At 43.3% G+C, this 17,505-nt stretch overlaps 8 protein-coding genes across 10 annotated transcripts in view; 3 read left to right on the top strand and 5 right to left on the bottom strand.

Annotated features, from left to right (window-relative positions):
• Nucleotides 1–3,771, bottom strand: part of LOC115562955 (enoyl-CoA delta isomerase 1, mitochondrial) — a 103,661-nt gene extending 99,890 nt beyond the window's left edge. Inside the window, exons 1-3 of the mRNA XM_030385211.2 lie at nucleotides 3,320–3,771; nucleotides 3,119–3,265; nucleotides 2,591–3,060 (exon numbers count right to left, since the gene is read on the bottom strand). Coding sequence (XP_030241071.1) covers nucleotides 2,593–3,060; nucleotides 3,119–3,265; nucleotides 3,320–3,550 — 846 coding nt within the window. The 5' untranslated portion in view covers nucleotides 3,551–3,771 and the 3' untranslated portion in view covers nucleotides 2,591–2,592. The remainder of the gene's footprint in view (nucleotides 1–2,590; nucleotides 3,061–3,118; nucleotides 3,266–3,319) is intronic.
• On the top strand, nucleotides 220–2,496 carry TbCMF46 (dynein regulatory complex subunit TbCMF46). The gene is made up of 6 exons (XM_030385198.2): nucleotides 220–601; nucleotides 786–1,069; nucleotides 1,130–1,308; nucleotides 1,359–1,920; nucleotides 1,973–2,307; nucleotides 2,362–2,496. Exons 1-6 carry the CDS (start codon nucleotides 220–222, stop codon nucleotides 2,483–2,485), a joined length of 1,866 nt encoding a protein of 621 aa, XP_030241058.2. The 3' UTR covers nucleotides 2,486–2,496.
• Nucleotides 3,772–3,888: 117 nt separating the features above from the next.
• Nucleotides 3,889–5,286, bottom strand: LOC115562953 (enoyl-CoA delta isomerase 1, mitochondrial). Of its 2 annotated transcripts, none has more exons than XM_030385208.2 (4): nucleotides 5,148–5,286; nucleotides 4,774–5,027; nucleotides 4,550–4,696; nucleotides 3,889–4,495 (listed from the first exon to the last, which is right to left on the bottom strand). In XM_030385208.2, the coding sequence occupies exons 2-4, from the start codon at nucleotides 5,017–5,019 to the stop codon at nucleotides 4,028–4,030; spliced, it is 861 nt and encodes a 286-aa protein (XP_030241068.1). In that variant the 5' UTR covers nucleotides 5,020–5,027; nucleotides 5,148–5,286; the 3' UTR covers nucleotides 3,889–4,027. The 2 variants fall into 2 exon arrangements, with proteins under 2 accessions (XP_030241068.1, XP_089113644.1); XM_089257518.1 differs by having other exon boundaries at nucleotides 5,112–5,269.
• A 5-nt stretch (nucleotides 5,287–5,291) lies between these two features.
• Nucleotides 5,292–6,671, bottom strand: LOC115562954 (enoyl-CoA delta isomerase 1, mitochondrial). The gene is made up of 4 exons (XM_030385209.2): nucleotides 6,544–6,671; nucleotides 6,112–6,344; nucleotides 5,905–6,051; nucleotides 5,292–5,847 (listed from the first exon to the last, which is right to left on the bottom strand). The coding sequence occupies exons 2-4, from the start codon at nucleotides 6,340–6,342 to the stop codon at nucleotides 5,380–5,382; spliced, it is 846 nt and encodes a 281-aa protein (XP_030241069.1). The 5' UTR covers nucleotides 6,343–6,344; nucleotides 6,544–6,671; the 3' UTR covers nucleotides 5,292–5,379.
• Nucleotides 6,672–6,881: 210 nt separating this feature from the next.
• LOC115562957 (translocon-associated protein subunit gamma) lies at nucleotides 6,882–7,917 on the top strand. Its single transcript, XM_030385213.2, has 2 exons — nucleotides 6,882–7,187; nucleotides 7,260–7,917. Exons 1-2 carry the CDS (start codon nucleotides 7,040–7,042, stop codon nucleotides 7,682–7,684), a joined length of 573 nt encoding a protein of 190 aa, XP_030241073.1. The 5' UTR covers nucleotides 6,882–7,039; the 3' UTR covers nucleotides 7,685–7,917.
• yip2 (yippee interacting protein 2) lies at nucleotides 7,915–10,726 on the bottom strand. Its single transcript, XM_030385204.2, has 5 exons — nucleotides 10,564–10,726; nucleotides 10,115–10,281; nucleotides 8,368–9,141; nucleotides 8,153–8,307; nucleotides 7,915–8,084 (listed from the first exon to the last, which is right to left on the bottom strand). The coding sequence occupies exons 1-5, from the start codon at nucleotides 10,580–10,582 to the stop codon at nucleotides 8,003–8,005; spliced, it is 1,197 nt and encodes a 398-aa protein (XP_030241064.1). The 5' UTR covers nucleotides 10,583–10,726; the 3' UTR covers nucleotides 7,915–8,002.
• A 280-nt stretch (nucleotides 10,727–11,006) lies between these two features.
• Nucleotides 11,007–13,076, bottom strand: Srp54 (splicing regulatory protein 54). 2 transcript variants are annotated; one of them, XM_089258617.1, is made up of 2 exons: nucleotides 12,893–13,076; nucleotides 11,007–12,842 (listed from the first exon to the last, which is right to left on the bottom strand). In XM_089258617.1, the coding sequence occupies exons 1-2, from the start codon at nucleotides 13,025–13,027 to the stop codon at nucleotides 11,277–11,279; spliced, it is 1,701 nt and encodes a 566-aa protein (XP_089114743.1). In that variant the 5' UTR covers nucleotides 13,028–13,076; the 3' UTR covers nucleotides 11,007–11,276. The 2 variants fall into 2 exon arrangements, with proteins under 2 accessions (XP_089114743.1, XP_089114744.1); XM_089258618.1 differs by having other exon boundaries at nucleotides 12,902–13,036.
• Nucleotides 13,077–13,086: 10 nt separating this feature from the next.
• On the top strand, nucleotides 13,087–16,720 carry Etl1 (SWI/SNF-related, matrix-associated actin-dependent regulator of chromatin, subfamily a, containing DEAD/H box 1). Its single transcript, XM_030385194.2, has 8 exons — nucleotides 13,087–13,292; nucleotides 13,355–13,515; nucleotides 13,794–14,377; nucleotides 14,591–14,923; nucleotides 14,984–15,251; nucleotides 15,322–15,468; nucleotides 15,536–15,838; nucleotides 15,905–16,720. The coding sequence occupies exons 1-8, from the start codon at nucleotides 13,184–13,186 to the stop codon at nucleotides 16,529–16,531; spliced, it is 2,532 nt and encodes an 843-aa protein (XP_030241054.1). The 5' UTR covers nucleotides 13,087–13,183; the 3' UTR covers nucleotides 16,532–16,720.
• Nucleotides 16,721–17,505: the final 785 nt, after the last annotated feature.

The raw sequence follows: 17,505 nt of genomic DNA, 5'->3' as shown, positions 1-17,505 counted from the left end.
AAGTCCGTTGTCAACAAACACGCCTCGGGAGCGACAGAGCGACAGAGAAAGAGAAAGAGAGAGAGAGAGGCCGAGAGCCACGCACGAAGTCCAACGACTACGTGGAATCATTCGAGGAGCCAAGCGCTTGCACCTGTTCAAGGCGCCAGGGTTGAACCTGGCTTTTTTTTTTTTTTTTTTTGGCAGCCAAGGAGCAGGACCACAATACGCATTCTCCACATGCGACTTGAGAGTCGGTGGAATAGCCTTTCGGCTGGTAACCAGGCACCCGCTGCACTCAACGGCTCCGCATTTACCAATTTATTGTTTGCGACACTAGCGCGTTGCCAGGACAACGCTGTGCCAATGCTCGAGCGAGTCAAGTTCCCATCATATGTTCTATGGCCAGCGAGCGAAATGGACGAAGAGACCCAATCACCGACTGCTGAGCGAAATAAATCATTTCTCGAGGAGGTTAACTTTCCCGAGCCGGGCATTATTAATCTGGACATGATTAGGTCATCCTACCTGGAGGAGGGGCAGCATGGTGAGACGCGTCGCTTGCATCAGCTCGAGCCGGTCATATTGGAGCGAATCAAAACACTTCGATTGGAGTTCAAAAGTGAGTTGAATGAAGTGAACACAAGTTAATTCAAGCTCTTAAATAATAATACGAATACTAATCTAATACTCAATAGGGGAAATGCTAATAGTAACAATACAACAATAAAAATGTAGTAAGCCGTTTTAATAGATTAAATATATAAAATTCACAAATTTATATTCGTATCACATTTAACATCCAGATATACTGCGCATCGATCATCTATGGGTTCTACCAAACCTAACCAAACTCTGTCTGAATTGCAATAAAATTGAAGTGATTGAGCATATTGGAATGCTAACGGCACTCAAGGAACTCAACTTGAGCTTTAACTATATAACAAAAATCGAAAATCTGGAGACGTTAGTCAATCTGGAAGTGCTATCATTATTCGGCAATCGCATAACAAGGATCGAAAACTTGGAAGCACTTGATAAATTGGTTATACTCAGTATTGGTAATAATTTAATCAACGTTCTGGATGGCGTAAGTTCCATACACCCATAATAATTCCTAGCTATTAAGCAGTTGTATTATGCTCCGCAGATAGACCGCTTGCGCTTTGTCAACAGCCTAAAGGTGCTCAATCTGGAGGGCAATCCCATTGCTAAGCTGCCAGACTTTCCATTGTCGCAATACGTGACAGCTATATTGCCCCAATTGAACTACTATGAATACGTTTTCATCAAGGACGAAGCGCGAGATGCGGCTCAGAAGAGATTTTAGTAAGCTATAGAATACTTGATATAATATAAATATATAATGCCTTCAATAGCAGAGAACTGCGCGAAATCGAGGCCAAGCAGGAGAAGGAAATCCATGATCGGGAGACGGAGGCACGTGAACGCGCCGAGGCGGAACGTCTGGCCTCCAGCTTTGTGGAGCATCTGGATCGCCAACAGCTGTACGAGACTATGTGGCGCGCCGATGATGATGGACGGGTACTCATGCTCATTGGCGCACCGGCTCAGGAACTGGCCGAGGACTACGAAAAGGATGTCTATGAGCTAACGCAGAAGATATATAAGCTGGGTCTGGAACGCTTCAACGAGCGCGATGCGGATATTAAGGATTTCTTGAGTTGTCTAGAGGAGGGCCGGCAAGAGTTTCAATCCCTTGGCCAGAAACACATTGAAGAATTCATGCAGTACCGCGATAAGACCTTTGAGGAAGCGAGCGTCATTCTCCGTGAGCTGGAGACTTGTGAGGAGAATGGGCCGGAGCACGTGCAGCTATGCGAAGCGATGGACACGACAAATGCCCAGTTCGACGAAGCGCTCAATGAGCTGTGGCAAAATCTGATGGCGCAAGAGCTGCATTTGCATGAGGCGATAGAGGTGACTATGCAAATCCTTAACTATGCTTACTATACATTAAAAGTCTTTTTAGGAGTCCACGTTGAACTTTGAGCACAGATTCACGCGCCTGATGTCCAGCTTTGTGGAGGAGTCCCAGCTTTACTTCCTGCAGCTGCGACATGTTTGCGAACACTTTTCGGAGAGCATGACGGATGCAGTGTCACGCTTCATATCAGATAAGCTGGCGCAGCACGATCTGGATTCTGTGCCCCAACCATTGCGCATCTGCATCGATGATCGGGAATCTCTGCTCAATCTTGTGGACGCCATGAAAGCCACGCATATAGCGCGCATTGAGGAACGCGAGGATCGCATGGCCGACCGCAGCAAGGAGTTCATAACCAACTACGTGGAGAAGCTAAACAAGTAAGTCCTCCCCTCATTCATAGTTGATTGTATGCCAACAATGCAAACTTGCAGAGAGGAAATCGAGCGCCATCGTGCAAAGATATTGGAAATCAATTCGTTTATGGAGATGATGAGAAAAGCAATAGCGAATCTGCCAGAGGAGATTCACGCCGAGCTGCTCCTGCAACAAGAGTAAATGGTGAAGCTATGTCATATTTTCCTTTAATAAAATATTTAAAAATTAGTTTTTGTTTTGATTTATTCGGGCCAATGAATTTGTGTACATACGCCATCAGAACACTTTCAATTCCTGTTCCTTTTCTTCAAGCCTTCGAGATAGATGCCCAGATCCTCTTGCATCTGTGGATGATCGACGAACGCCAAGAAACTCTCCAGCTCCTTAGAGCGCTCGTTTTCGAATCTCTGCAAATCAGCGCCCCTGAACTTCAGCTTGGTTAGTGAACGTGCCAAGGGATTCGTTTGGGCAAATGTGCCAATAAATTGTGAACACTTCTCCAATGCCTCCTCCTTGCTGCTGGCCACATCGTCCACTAGCCCGATCTGGAGGGCTTGCTCTGTAGTAAATATTCGCCCCTGAACGAGCGCGCGCTCCGCCAAACGACGTGGCAGAACGTTTAAGAAGTTAAACATGCAGAATATCGGCGGAACTAGCCCCAGTTGAATTTCATTCAAGCCGATTCGGCATTGCGGCAGTATAACTCGGTACTCGCATGAGGTGGCCAGCAAGCAGCCGCCGGCTGGCGCATGACCCTAAAACAGGCACTGCAATTCGTATATAGAACTACTCAAATGATCATATAATGCTTACATTTATAGCAGCAGCTGTTGGTAAAGCGCAGCCGTAGAGCGCCAACCAAACATCCTGCAGTTTGGTCCATAGCAAGCGTGCTCTGTCCTTGTCTGGCCTATACATCTCGTTTATGTCCAGTCCGGCGGAGAATACCTTATCATTTGACTGAAAAATAAGCGCATTATTAGCAATTGCTCACATTATAGAACGACTTCTTACCGATGTTAAGATAAGCCCTCTGCTCTTGTTGTTCTCTATTTCTTTAATGGATTGATATAGGTCATGCAGCAGCTCCACATTTAGGGCATTTATAGGCGGCCGGTTCAGGGTAAGTGTGGCTATGCCCGTTTTATCATTAACCTCTACTGTGGTCAGCTTTGTGGCAGTGGACATGGTCCTGCAAACACTTGAAGCACGAAGCATTCGACTCAGGCTCATTGAACTCATCATCTTGATAAGAAGAATGAACTTTGGATGCTGCTCCAGGGAAATGATATGCGACTAAGAAGTACTATGTTATCAAAGATTGTATACTCTCCGATGTATGCATTATCTATCTTAGAACTAATGCGTTGTTTTTATCTGTTAAGGAAACACCGCAACGTTCAAAAACAAACAATCCAGCACAACCTGTTGCGCTGCTATAAACGACGTCTATTCGATCAATGTCGATTTCATCTAAAGACTGCACTAAAATGCTACGACTAACTTTATTCGATAATTGCAATATCGATTACATAAATCGAACCTTCTCTATAACGAACTTTCTTTAAATAGACGTATTATAATAGCTTTAAAAAAATGTTTATTTAAAAGACAACAACACCATTTGCTTACAGAAACTAGTTACAGTTCTATCGTCATAAAAAACCCCCACCCTTTTAAATGCATAGATTAACACAGTAAGTTACATAAGGAACACAATTGTCAGTGCTTGTCCTTGGCCTTCAGGTTGCGAAGGTACTCTCCTAAGCCCTCTTGAAACGATGGCTTGTTTATATAGTCCAAGGCTTCGCGTAATTGACCTTCAGGGTCGTCTATCAACACCTGCACGTCTGGCGCACGAAACTGTCGCTTGGTCAGTGCCCGAGCCGCGGGCTGTGTTTGCTTAAAGCTGTCAATGAATTCGGCACATTTGCATAACGCTTCCGCCTTGCTGTCGGCCACTTCATCGACTAGATTCACTTGCAGAGCTTCCTCGGTGCTAAAGAGCTTGCCCTGGAGCAGCGCTCGTTCAACTAGGCGTCGTGGCAATACACTTAAATAGGAAATCATAATAAAATGTGGCACTACGTAGCCGAACTTGGTCGCATGGATGCCAATGCTGAAGCCGGGCAACATGACGCGATACTCGCAGGCTGCAGACAAAACGCAACCAACGGCAATCGCATGACCCTGTTGAGTGCAAAGAATATTTAGAAATTAGCGAAGCATTCGAGTAAAACTCACATTAATAGCAGCCGCTGTGGGTATACGGCATTGGTACAACGACAGCCACATTTCATGCAGTGCTGTCCAGAATGCTCTCAAACGCGCCTGGTCGGGCTTATACAATTCGTTGAGATCCAATCCAGAGGAGAAAACCTTTTCGTTGGACTGTAAAACATAATAGATATGCATATGTACATAGATATATGAGGCCCTGTGTTTATTGTTTAAATTAACAATATTACCGATGTTAATATCAGCCCGCGACTCTTGTTACACTCGATCTGCTTAATGTTCTCGTTCAGCTCCAACAACAGCTCCAAGTTGCAGCTGTTAACGGGTGGTCGGTTTAGAGTCAGCGTAGCAATGCCTGACTTATCATCCACCTCAACCATGGTCAGTTTGGATATATTTGCCTTTGTCAGGCATCTCCAGAGGCCCGGTAATTGGCGCCTGCCCAAGTCCAACAGTTTTGTTTGGCTACGCAGCATTTTAGCGACTGTTGATCACATGTTATTCGAATGATAAGGTAATTAGCTTTGCGGTTTTCGTTCGCTTTTGTTGTTCGTCACAACACTACAACCTGATTAACAGCTGTGACGTCACAAGTACTTCGTACCATGTGTGGATCGTGAAGTAAACCGAAATAAACTTGTTCCATTCCCTTGTTTCCCACGTCTGAAGCGAAGCTAAGCACCAGCCACAGACACGAACCCAACGCCGAATATACTAACACAATTTCTTATCAAATGACAGATATATCTATGTGGACATTGTAAAAACGTTTTATTAGTTTTTATATATAAAATGAGTAGTATATGAGATTTGTTGAAAACTGAATGATAATGAACTCAATTCTTAGCCTTCTTTTTCAGACTTTCCAAATAAATGCCTAGTCCTTTTTGCACTGCCGGCTGGTTGATAAAGAACAAAAACTTTTCCAAATCCTGAGCACGTTCACTTTCCAGCTGCTCCAATTCGGCAGATCTAAACTGTTGCTTGGTTAGCGCACGGGCGATTGGATTTACTTTGGCAAATGTGCCAATAAATTGTGCACACTTCTCCAATGCCTCCTCCTTGGAGCTGGCGGCCTCGTCAACCAGTCCGATCTGCAGGGCTTCATCAGTGGTAAACATGCGTCCCTGGTTGAGAGCACGCTCAGCCTCGCGTCGTGGAAGAACGCTTAGGAAGGATGACATAAACCACATGGGCGCCACAATTCCAAGTTTGGTTTCGTTTAGGCCAATCGTAAACTTAGGCAGCATAACACGATATTCGCAAGATGTGGCTAAAAGGCAACCTCCAGCTGGGGAATGGCCCTACACAGATATCGATGTGTAAGAAAGTGTATTATAAAGTGAATCCCAGCTCCTTACATTAATGGCAGCTGCAGTTGGCACACTGCTGCCATAGAGCGCTAGCCAAGCATCCTGCAGCGCTGTCCAAAATGCACGAACTCTCTCTTTGTCTGGCTTATACATTTCCATTATGTCCAAGCCGGCTGAGAATATGGTAGGATTCGACTAGAAAGTATTTATGAAATTAAATTTATGGAAATCATGACTGATGGAGGGCTATCTTACAGATGTCAATATAAGACCGCGACTTTTGTTGCCCTCTATTTCTGCAATTGATTGACGTAGGTCGCGCAATAAATCCAAATTGAGTCCGTTCACAGGCGGCCGGTTCATGGTAAGTGTGGCAATGCCCGTTTTATCATTTACCTCCACTGTAGTTAGTTTTGTGGTAGTGGACATAGTTCTATACGCACCAGCGGCGCGGGGCACCAGACTCAAGATTTTTGGACGCATCATTTCTGCAAAAGAAAATATTCATAAGAAAAAACCTGTCAACATCAAAAAATGACCTTTGGACGCGATCTAATATAAGAGCAATTGTGTAGGATGAAGATAAGTTTAATCCATAACAATGTTGTAAGTAAATAAATGAATATCTCTAAATAGCAACAACTGTTTGTTAGCGCAAAATTATATATATTTAAATAAATAATTCACCTGTAATTATTAACTTTTAAATATAAACAGCTGTTTCAGAACCTGTTGCACTTCTCGGTGCCAGTGATAATGATTATTCGATTATTTGTATCGGTTTTGCCAGGGATGCACCAACTGAACTGTTTCATTTTGACCCGGTTGATTTTGGCAGAGTAATTAGCGTAATAATGTAAGAGTAATATTTCACTGTAAATTAAGTTTTAATCGGTGTTGAGCTGCCAAGTTTGCATAATAATATATACCATTAATTAAAGCTTACCAACTGTTAGCTGTGTTCATAAAATGAACCAGCTTGTCGAGTGCAGACTGGCCATGTTCATATCGCGGAGCAACTTTGTATTTTGACAATTACTTTACACGTCACAACGCCGCAGCTGTCACTTTGCCGATTCGACTGCCTTCGTGTACGCTTTGCTCTTATTCTTCGTTCGCCTGGCTGCGTTGCTGTAACTTTCACTAGCGCAACTCATATAAAAAACATATAACTCGCGTAAAAATGGGCTCTGGAAAACAACAGAAAGTGCAATCATCCGGTTTCACCAAGGAGGAGGAGTTGTTGCTACAGGACTTCAGTCGCAACGTCAGCACCAAATCGGCAACTATCTTCTATGGCAACGCTTTCATCGTCTCCGCTCTGCCAATATGTAAGTAATCAGGCAAATAGTGACACGTTGTTGATTTTCCTAAATACAACCGCTAATGTTGACATTATTCAGGGCTCTTCTGGCGCATCCACAACATGGACCTGTGGCCCAGCTCCATTCTGTTTGTGCTGGTGACTGCGGCGAGCACCTACTTGATGGCAACGGCCTACAAGAACATCAAGTTCCAGCTGAAGCACAAGATTGCAGTGCGCCGTGAGGAGGCTGTTACACGCGAGGTGAACCGTCAGCTGGGCGACGACAAGAAGGTCACGCGCAAGGAGAAGGACGAACGCATCCTGTGGAAGAAGAACGAAGTTGCCGACTACGAGGCCACCACCTATTCGATTTTCTACAACAATGCCATCTACTTGGCCATCATCATCTTCATCAGCTTCTTCCTGCTGAAGAATGCCACACCGTTTGTCAACTACATCTTCTCCATCGGCATCGCGAGTGGTGTCCTGGCGTTGTTCTCCACCAGCGCCCAAACGAACTGAACAATATAGATTTGCATGTACTCGTAATGTTAGGCCCATTAAGAGATTCTTACCTTAAAGTGCGAGCAACAAATTCCATTCATCACTCGCTCGCATTGTTGACTTGATTGTAAACATTTTAGCTATTTCGAGAAATTTTATAATGAAATGTTGTCTTTCTTGTAGAAAGCTTTATGAAACACTTCCATTTGCAAAATGTTCAAAATAAATTTGTAAAAGTCCAAACCATAAAATTATCGGTCCCTAAATTTATTACTTGTAGATATAAATTTCAATCAAAACGCCTAATCTTATTGTAAATGCAGAATATGTTTGATCTCAGACAGCCTCGAGGAGCAGAGCGATGCCCTGGCCACCGCCAATGCAGGCGGAGCCGATGCCATACTTCAGTTTCTTGCGCCTGCGAAGAAGGAATTGGGGGAAGTGAAATCAAGAGTGAAGTTGATATGGAGAACTTTGTCTACTTACTGCAACTCGTGCACCAGATGACCCGTAATGCGAGAGCCACTGGCGCCCAGTGGATGACCCAGGGCAATGGCGCCGCCGTTCACATTCAACTTTGATGGATCCAGTTTCAGTTCCTCAGCGCAGGCCAAAGTTTGTGCGGCAAAGGCTTCGTTGATCTGCAGAGAAAAAATATGTTTAGAGTCAACTCTATAAATAAAATCCACTGAAGGATCTACCTCGATCAGGTCAATGTCCTCCAATTTCTTGCCGGAAACTCTGAGCACATTTTGTATGGCCGGCACAGGGCCAATGCCCATGATCTCAGGCTTGACGCCCACAAATGAGAAGGCGACGAGACGTGCCAGAGGCTTCAGGTTGTACTCCTTGAGCGCCTCCTCGGAGGCAACGACAACGGCGGCAGCACCGTCGCAGATGCCAGAGGCTGTGCCCGCGGTGACGACGCCATTCTTCTTAAACAGGGACGGCAGCTTGGCCAGACCTTCGATGGTGGTCTTGGGACGTGGATGTTCGTCCACAACAAAGTCCACCTCCTTGCCCTTGACCTTCAGCTTGATGGGGGCAATTTCAGCATTGAAGGCGCCCTCTTGCTGTCCCTTCTCCCAGTTCTTCTGCGAACGCAGCGAAAACTCATCCACGCGCTCTCTGGAGATCTTATACTGATCGGCCAGATTCTCGGCAGTCAGTGCCATGGGAAGCTTGCAGTAGGTGTCCGTGAGACCCGCCCACAGCGCATCCTCCAGATTGTAGTTGCCGCCCAGTGTGGTGCCGAAGCGCATGTTGCGCGCGATGAACGGAGTCTGGGACATGCTCTCCACGCCGCCAGTGAGCGCCACCTTAGCACCGCCCACCAAAATATCCTGAGCACCGTTCACAATGGACTGGAAACCGGAGCCGCACAGGCGATTAATGCCCAACGCGGGCTTCTCAATGGGAACGCCACAATTCAGACCCACGTGACGTGGCACATAGATGCCATCCGTGGAGGAGGACTGCAAGCAAGAGCAATACAAAATAAATTGGAATAATGTGAAGAAGAACTAAAATAAATTACCTTTATAGTACTCAATATAGGAGAAAAACATAAATAAAGTAGAAAAAATTGAAGTAAATAATTATTATATAAATATATAAACCAGGCAATTAGACTCAAAATAATCGAATTATTACTTATTATTTGAAAACTAAAAAATTAATATAGATTGTAAATTGTAATAATAAAACAAAACTAAAAGTTTAGTAAGACTAAATAAGTAGAGGAAACATAAAATATGTTTTTTTTTTTTTAAATTACTAGATTAAAAAAATATATAAATTTTATATATATGTATATATTTTGTATATCTTATATTGTATATATATGTATTTTATACATTTTTTTAAATCTAATTACTAATGAAATACTAAAAGCGTAAAATACATTTTCAAAATATAAAAATTAGAGACTTTTTATTATAATTATTATAAATTTTTTAAATTTACAAAATCAAAGAATTTTATAAATTTCCATTTGGCAGATTAAAAAAATTATAGATATTGAACTTTTTTAAGACATCTATAAAAATAAATAAAAATCATTTTTGATAATAAAGCAAATAATTTAGATAAAATCATTTATCAAAAAATGTTGAGCAGTAAAATTTTATGTTGATTAAGTTTGGCAAACTAGAAAATTAAGATTAAATTTATTAATTAATTGCTGGGTATATGTAAATATGTATACATTAATATATTCTTCAAAAAGCTATCACAAATTTTCATACATACATACAAATTTTCATATACAATAGATATAAAACTAATTGAAATTGATTAAAATATGATATGTATGCATTTATGTATATGTACGTTCATTTATATACTTATGTATGTATGTATGTATGTATGTATTTGCTTGCCAAGATATAAGAGCTAGATGCTATGCGAATGGCTTAGAGTTCGCCTCGGCAATCAAGATTCACTTACCGCAATCACATTGCCCACGACGACCGTGTCCACCTGTTCGCCCTTCAGGCCAGCCGCTTCCAGCGCCGCCTTGGCCGCTGTGGTCTGTAGCTGGGTCTGGTTGATGTTCTTCAGAGCACCGCCAAAGGTGCCAAAGGCCGTGCGCTTGGCAGCGACAATATAGATGCCTGCATGAGCAAATACATAAATGTGTACACTTGTATTAGTGCGTGTTTATACAGCCTGTCTGATATAAAGATTATTCAAATTAGGAATGGTTAACGAAAGCAAATCTTGTTTTTTATTTTCCACTCAACAGGTCCAAAGTGCAGGCGTTCTCATTTGTCTATGTTAAAGGGGGAGCTGGGGGCAGCCGGCAGAAGATAACGAACGCAGCAACAAGTCCAAAGTTCACTTTCATCAAAACTTTCGCTGGCAAACAAAGAAATATGTGCAATTCATGTATGTACCTTTTGTAACTGCAGACATTTTGCACAAAATTCACTTGCCCAGAACAAACGAGAATGGATAAGAATATATGAATTATCAATATTTATGATCACAGCAGAGCTAGCGCAATTAGTACCGCTGGCGACAAACGCTCGACGTCAACTTGGAGTCCAATTGGAAACCGGCCGACATTTTGTAGAGCGTAAAAGCTCGCGCCTGCAGCTCTCTGCGAAGCTTTTTAGCGGCACGAAAGCCGCAAAGCCAAACAAACAAAACCTCGCAGCTGTTTGATACACAGCGGGAAATATTCTTACTCTTTTTTAAACAAAATAAATTCCAAACGAAAAATCTAAAAAGAACGTCTGAATAATTGAATATAACAAAATGCTAATGAAGATATCCTCGAAGAATTATAATATCTAACAAGTTCAAGTTTATCCCATAAATTAAAACAGCTTTAGAATTATTAAACTTAGGCTAGTGTTGTATATTCAATATTTACTTAAATAAACATACATTCATAAATGCTGGACTTTTGAATAAAACTTTTGGCTTGGAACTAGGACAGAGCAGAGCAATACAAATTCTCAAAGCGGTCACTTAATCAAAACTGTTATTTATAATCAATTGATTAGCAAAATTAATGTTAGTTCTTTGTATTTGTTTTAATGTTTTACTGTTTGTATTTGTATGTTAATCAAAATGTGTGCATATGATAGGATCGTTTCATCATTCATGGTGAATTAGATATATCCATGTTGTCGGATTTCTCAACGCTGACCGATTTACGGGAGGTCTTTGCCTCGACATCCTCCGTAATGGCCTTCAGTTTGCGTGCGTCCGGGGTGCGGGAGCGTCGTCTCGAAGAGGACGACGACGATGACTTGGTTGAGATGCTGGCCACATCTTTGCTGCGACTGGAACGCGACTTGCTGGGCACAGGTGGGGGCGATGGGGAGCTGCGTTTGCTGTGCGAGCGTGGCGAACGGGCGCGATGTGACTTCTTACTGCGCTCGCGAGATCTGGAGCGCTTGCCGTTGCCGCTGCTGATGGAGACGGCAGCACTGCCGCTGCCGAGTCCTCCGCTTACACCATGCGATCGAGAGCGACGTGAGCGCGATGTACTGCGGCGATGGCGAGATCTGGAGCGCTTACCCCGCGACCTCGATGACCGTGAGTGCTTGCCACCACGAGAACGTGAGCGGCGCGAGCGTGAGCTGCTGCGCCGATGGCGCGAACGAGAGCGCTTGCTGCGCGATCGTGATGAGTGTTTGCCGCGAGAGCGCGAGCGCCGAGACCTAGATACGCTACGGCGCTCTCGTGTGCCCGAACGGCGTCGCCGACGAGAGCTGGAGCGATGAGAACGGGAACGACTGGTGGTGCGTCTTTCACGAGAACGAGAGTGTGAGCGAGAGCGTCGCCGCTTGTCCTTGGCCAACATGCCAATGACAGGATCGATGGCAGCCGATATCATGCTCTGTGCTTCCTTCACAATCGTCATGGCCTCCTCAATCTCTGCCTGGGCTGCCTCATTGGACTTGGCCTCGGGCTTCGTTATGGAGTAGGTAGAGTGATACACATTCAAATGTCCGCCCTTGAACTCTTGGCCCTGCATACGCAGCGCATGTATGACGCTCGTCTGCTCACAGAACTCAATCATGCAGTACGTCTTGTTATCCTTCTCAGCCCAGCGCGCATATTTTACCTCGCCTGCGCGCTGGAAGCACTCCATTAGATCGTCCAAGCGCCATTCATTTCGCACGTCGCACACAATGATGGTGCGACGGATCTCCTCAATCTTGCGCGCATCATAGAACGAAGGGAGGGCCGGATATTCAGGCAGATTAAACTCGACCAGCTTCGGGTCGTACGTCTTGATGACTTGCTGGGGCAGTTGTCCCTCGATGCGATTGATTACCTCAGGCGGCAGCTTAGAGTCCGGCTTCTGCAATCCCGGCACTATGGTGCCGTTCTTAAGCATCTCCAAAGCACGATACTCCTCGGGAATGGCCAGCACCGGTATGACGATGAGCGCCCGGTCAATGAAAACGGTGTTGGTCAAATGCTGGGCCACGGGCACACTGCTACTCTCGGTGTATTTGACGTAGCAGATGCGCGACTGCACTGGGCAAGAGACATCTCGGATGGTGGGGTACAGTCGAATCTCCTCGATTTTGCCAATGTTGCCGAACAACGTTTGCATCTGGTCCTTGGTGGCCTGCGGCGCAATATTGGTCACCTGTATAACACGCGGAGTGTTGCCGCCCGCCATGTTTGATGTTTCACTTTTGTTAACAAACTTGGGGAAATTCGTTTTAGTTTTAAGCAGAAAATAAAAATTCAATTAACCTCTCTCACACAAGTGGAAAAAATTCTACAAGGGCTGCAGAAAGCGTCGCGAAAATCTCGATTGGCCGTCAGGGCTATCGCACCGATAATAATATCGCGTCGCACACGAGCATCGTTATCGATTGCGATTGGCATTGATGTGCAACTGCGCCGAGTTCTGATTATAGTGTGAATTGTGAATGCAAAAGTTGTAGGAAAATTTTTTGTAGTAGATGTTAAATTGAACAGTAATTGCAATTGTTATTTATAAATAAAACGTCAACAATTGTTTATATTCGGCTAGCCTCAGACATGTCGGAAAGCCAAGCGCCATCTGTCTCCAAATCTAGTTTGAACGATTTGCGACAGTTTCGCATAAATAAGAATGCAGCCGCCGCAGCTGCCAGTCCAAGTCGAACTGGTAGGCATCGTGTTTACTGTTGGAAATAGCATTGAGCAAAATGTAAATATATTGCATTTCAGAGCGTGTGCCTGGCAAGAAACGCATTCAAGTGATGGCAGACAGTGACAGCGACAGCGCCGACTGCCAGACCCCTAAAAAGGCCAAACTTGTGTTGACCGTCAAGGAAAAAGAGGAACGTTACATGGCTGCCGCAAAAATAATGCCAAACTATGATACAATGGTAAGTCATCGACCATTGGCTATGGGTTTTCTTCTTTTTTATATGTGCTTGGTGCGGGGGGCAAAGCGCGCGCGTCGTTTACATGTGTTCGGAATATGGCGACTCGGGCCCGGCATTGCGAACAGCTGTTGGGAACAGTGGCGTCGCGTGAAAGAGGGGTGGCTCAGCATTTTTTAAATCCGGGATTTGAAATGGCGAAATTCCTTTGCGACAATTAATATTAATGTAGATTATAAGCTAATATCAAAGAAATATATAATTTTTGCAACACATTTCAGGCAATTCAAGATTCGCTGGCACGATCCGATTGGGATGTAGCAACGGCAATACGATATCTGAAAGAACACTGTAGGCCCAAACCACAAAACGCATCGCTGGATAAGCCGAAATTAAAGCACAGCTCAAATGGCAGTGGGACCAAGTCGCATGGCAAGTCCAGTGGCAATTACTCCGACTACGACAACTCCGATGATGATGACGTTAAACAATCTAAGGATCAGGTGTATGACAGCGATGACAGTGATACTGAAATGTCCACCAAGATGACCGGGCAGCGCAAGAAAGTATTTCAATTCATGAACACTGCCAGTCTGCTCGAGCTGCAGTCCGTAAAGACGCTGTCTGAGAAGAAGGCAACGATACTTACAGAGATTCGACCGTTCAATGATTGGGCGGATCTGCGGCAAAAACTGGAGGCTAATCGTCTATCGGCGGACCTACTTAACTATGCACAGGATCTGATCAACAAACAGAATACCGTTGCAACCATATTAAGTAAATGCAATGGCATGGTGCAACGTCTAGAAACGGCTATAGCCAATGGAGCTGGCATTGTGGAGCAGCCAAAATTACTTAGTAGCAAGTGGGTGTCTATTTTTGGTTGCCTATTATATCCATAATAATTAATAAATAAGTCGCATATATTCCTCTTAACACTTAACACTGATAAAAATAATATTGAATGATATATATTCGAATATAACATATCATAGAAACAATCAACTGAATTATTTAACTTAAGATACGCCAAAACTAAGATAAGTTTCACTAATATTTTCATTCGTATCTGTTCCAGTTTGCAATTGGCTGATTATCAGATAATAGGCCTTAATTGGCTGACAGTTATGCATAAGCAAGAAATGAATGGCATTTTGGCAGATGAAATGGGCCTAGGCAAGACCATACAGGTAATTGCCTTTCTAGCATATCTCAAGGAAAATGGTCTGAGCAAGGGAGCTCATCTCATAGTTGTACCTTCGTCAACGTTGGACAATTGGGAAGCTGAAATTGCGAAATGGTGTCCCAGTCTGGTAGTGGAAAAATATCATGGCTCGCAGGACGAGCGACGACGAATGCGTGTACGTTTTGCCAAGGATGGGTTTACAGGCTTTGATGTCCTGCTGACCACGTAAGTGATTGTTGACCTTAAATTTTTTTCGTTCGGTTGCTTAATCTGTAACTTTGCCAGATACCATATAGTTGGCTCTACGCCCGAAGAGCGAAAGATGTTCCGCGTTTGTAAGCTGCACTATGTCATCTTCGATGAGGCACACATGCTGAAGAACATGACGACCCAACGTTACGTCAATCTGATCACAATTAATGCCGAGATGCGTATTCTGCTCACGGGCACACCACTGCAGAACAATCTACTGGAGTTGATCTCATTGTTGTGCTTCGTTATGCCCAAGTTCTTTGCCAAGAGCATTGACGATATAAAGACCTTGTTTGTCAAGGTATGCGTATGCCAGGAGATGTTTAAACTGATTTCTGAATGATTTCTTAATGTTCCCTCTAAATTTACAGAAAAATAAAACTGATGGCGACCAGGAGGAAGTTTCACAGTTCCAAGAGACCCAAGTGCAACGCGCCAAGCGTATCATGAAACCTTTTGTCCTGAGGCGTCTCAAAAAGGATGTACTCAACAACTTGCCCACAAAGCACAGCTATGTGGTAAGCTAACGATTTCCGTTAGATGAGTATATGTCCAAGTTGATTAAAAATACTTGTCCTCCCTTAGGAAAAAGTTCCAATGTGCGCCTCACAAAAACAGTACTATAAGGAGCTGGTCGAATATTATTCAAACAACAAAGGCGAGATCTGTAGCAGTAGCGATCGTGCCGGTGTAGCTATTATGATGGAAATGCGACGCATGGCAAACCATCCGTTGCTAATGCGTCACTATTTCACTGACGAGCAATTGCGTGGCTTTGCCAAGCGTCTGGCACGCGTCAGTTCCTACAAGAAGACCAACGAACAGTACATATTCGAGGAGCTGGCCATTATGTCCGACTTCCAGGTCTATCAGCTGTGCAACAAATACGTAAGTTGGCTGAAATGCCAGTGATTATTTCTAAACTAACTAAAACTTGTCTTAATTGGCGCTTAGGATCTTTACGATGTAAAGATTCCGGACAACTTGATTTGTGAGTCGGGCAAATTCCAATATCTGGACACACTCTTGCCCAAACTGAAGGCCGAGGGACATCGTGTGCTGCTCTTTAGTCAGTTTACCATGATGCTGGACGTTGTGGAGCAATATCTGAGGATAAGAAAGCATGGTTTCTGTCGCTTGGATGGCGCCACAGCTGTCAAAGAACGGCAGGATCTGATCACAGATTTCAATGTCGATGATAATATATTTGTGTTTCTGTTGTCAACAAAAGCCGGTGGCGTGGGCATCAATTTAACTGCAGCGGATACCTGCATCATTCACGACATTGACTTCAATCCCTACAATGATAAGCAGGCCGAGGATCGCTGTCATCGTATGGGCCAGAATCGTCCAGTTACCATATATCGTTTGATATCAGAGAACACCATTGAGGAGGGCATCTTGATGGCTGCCGAAGAGAAGCTAAAACTAGAAAAGGACATCACGTCAACCGAGAAAGGCGAAGTGCATGAACAGCGTTGCGTAGTCAAATTGTTAACCATGGCCTTAGGCTTGGACAAAGATGAGGAGGAGCAGTTGAACAATTCATTGAATAATTCCTTGGGAACGCCTACAAAGTAGTTGATTAATAAAGCCGCTTCAGTGAATCACTTTCCATTTTCCAAGAACACTGTTTTGTAATAGGGTATCATTTAATAATTTTTTAAAAAATATATACTTAAATTATTTACGAGCGTTCTGCTTTTATCATTTTCGTGTATCTATAAGCATCGATATCGTATTAAATTAAATATAATATATTGACATTAAGTTCAGTTTTTGTCTTTTCAAAGAGTCCATGCAAGAATTGATTAAGTGGAGAAAATATTAACTTATATTTAAAATCATCCTATTATTGTTTTCAACTTTATTAATGTTTAAAATTATTTTGTTTAGTGCTAAAAATCTTTGAAATGTATTTAAAATCAACCAAAATGAAAATGAATATATTAAAATAGCTATTTCCTCAAGACTTTCTGAAAAAGCTCCACGGATAAACAGACTCCATTTATTTTAATTTATAACCACTTTCAAGAATTAAATTATTGTTTAACAATCGAAACTCTTACATATATAATAATATTAATATAGGTGCGGCTAAATATCTTTGAATCATTCGGGCTCAACAAATTAAACTCGACAACCCTCAAAAGACTCCAACGTCACTCGGGCTCTCTCGCTCGCTCTCGCTCTCAATGGCCGCTCTTTAAAGAAGATCACATGCAGGGCGATACTTTCGCTCTCCCTCTCTCTCTCGGTCTCTCTGTCTGTATGCTGAGTGTGTGGAAGCTTTTCGTAGCGGCGGCGATTCATCAGGTTTTCAGTCTTTAACTGATCGCTCGCGCCGATGATTTAATTTTTAAGTTTAAACGCTGATTTTGTAGCACAGAGAACACAAAACCCTGCGTCAAGCGTAGCAAACCGAACGATACTCACATTACCTACCATATATATATGTATATTATATATATACTACATATATCTCGACAAAAGTGCGAATATTAAAATAAAATAAAGTAAAATAACAAAATTAGCAATAAAAATCGAAAGTTCTA

Source organism: Drosophila navojoa, chromosome 3 (genome assembly GCF_054131105.1).
Source record: "Drosophila navojoa isolate 15081-1374.11 chromosome 3, UAZ_NAV_1.0, whole genome shotgun sequence".
NCBI lineage: Eukaryota > Metazoa > Arthropoda > Insecta > Diptera > Drosophilidae > Drosophila > Drosophila navojoa.
The sequence above is the reverse complement of the archived record's forward strand: the minus strand, read 5'-3'. Positions and strand labels throughout refer to the sequence as shown.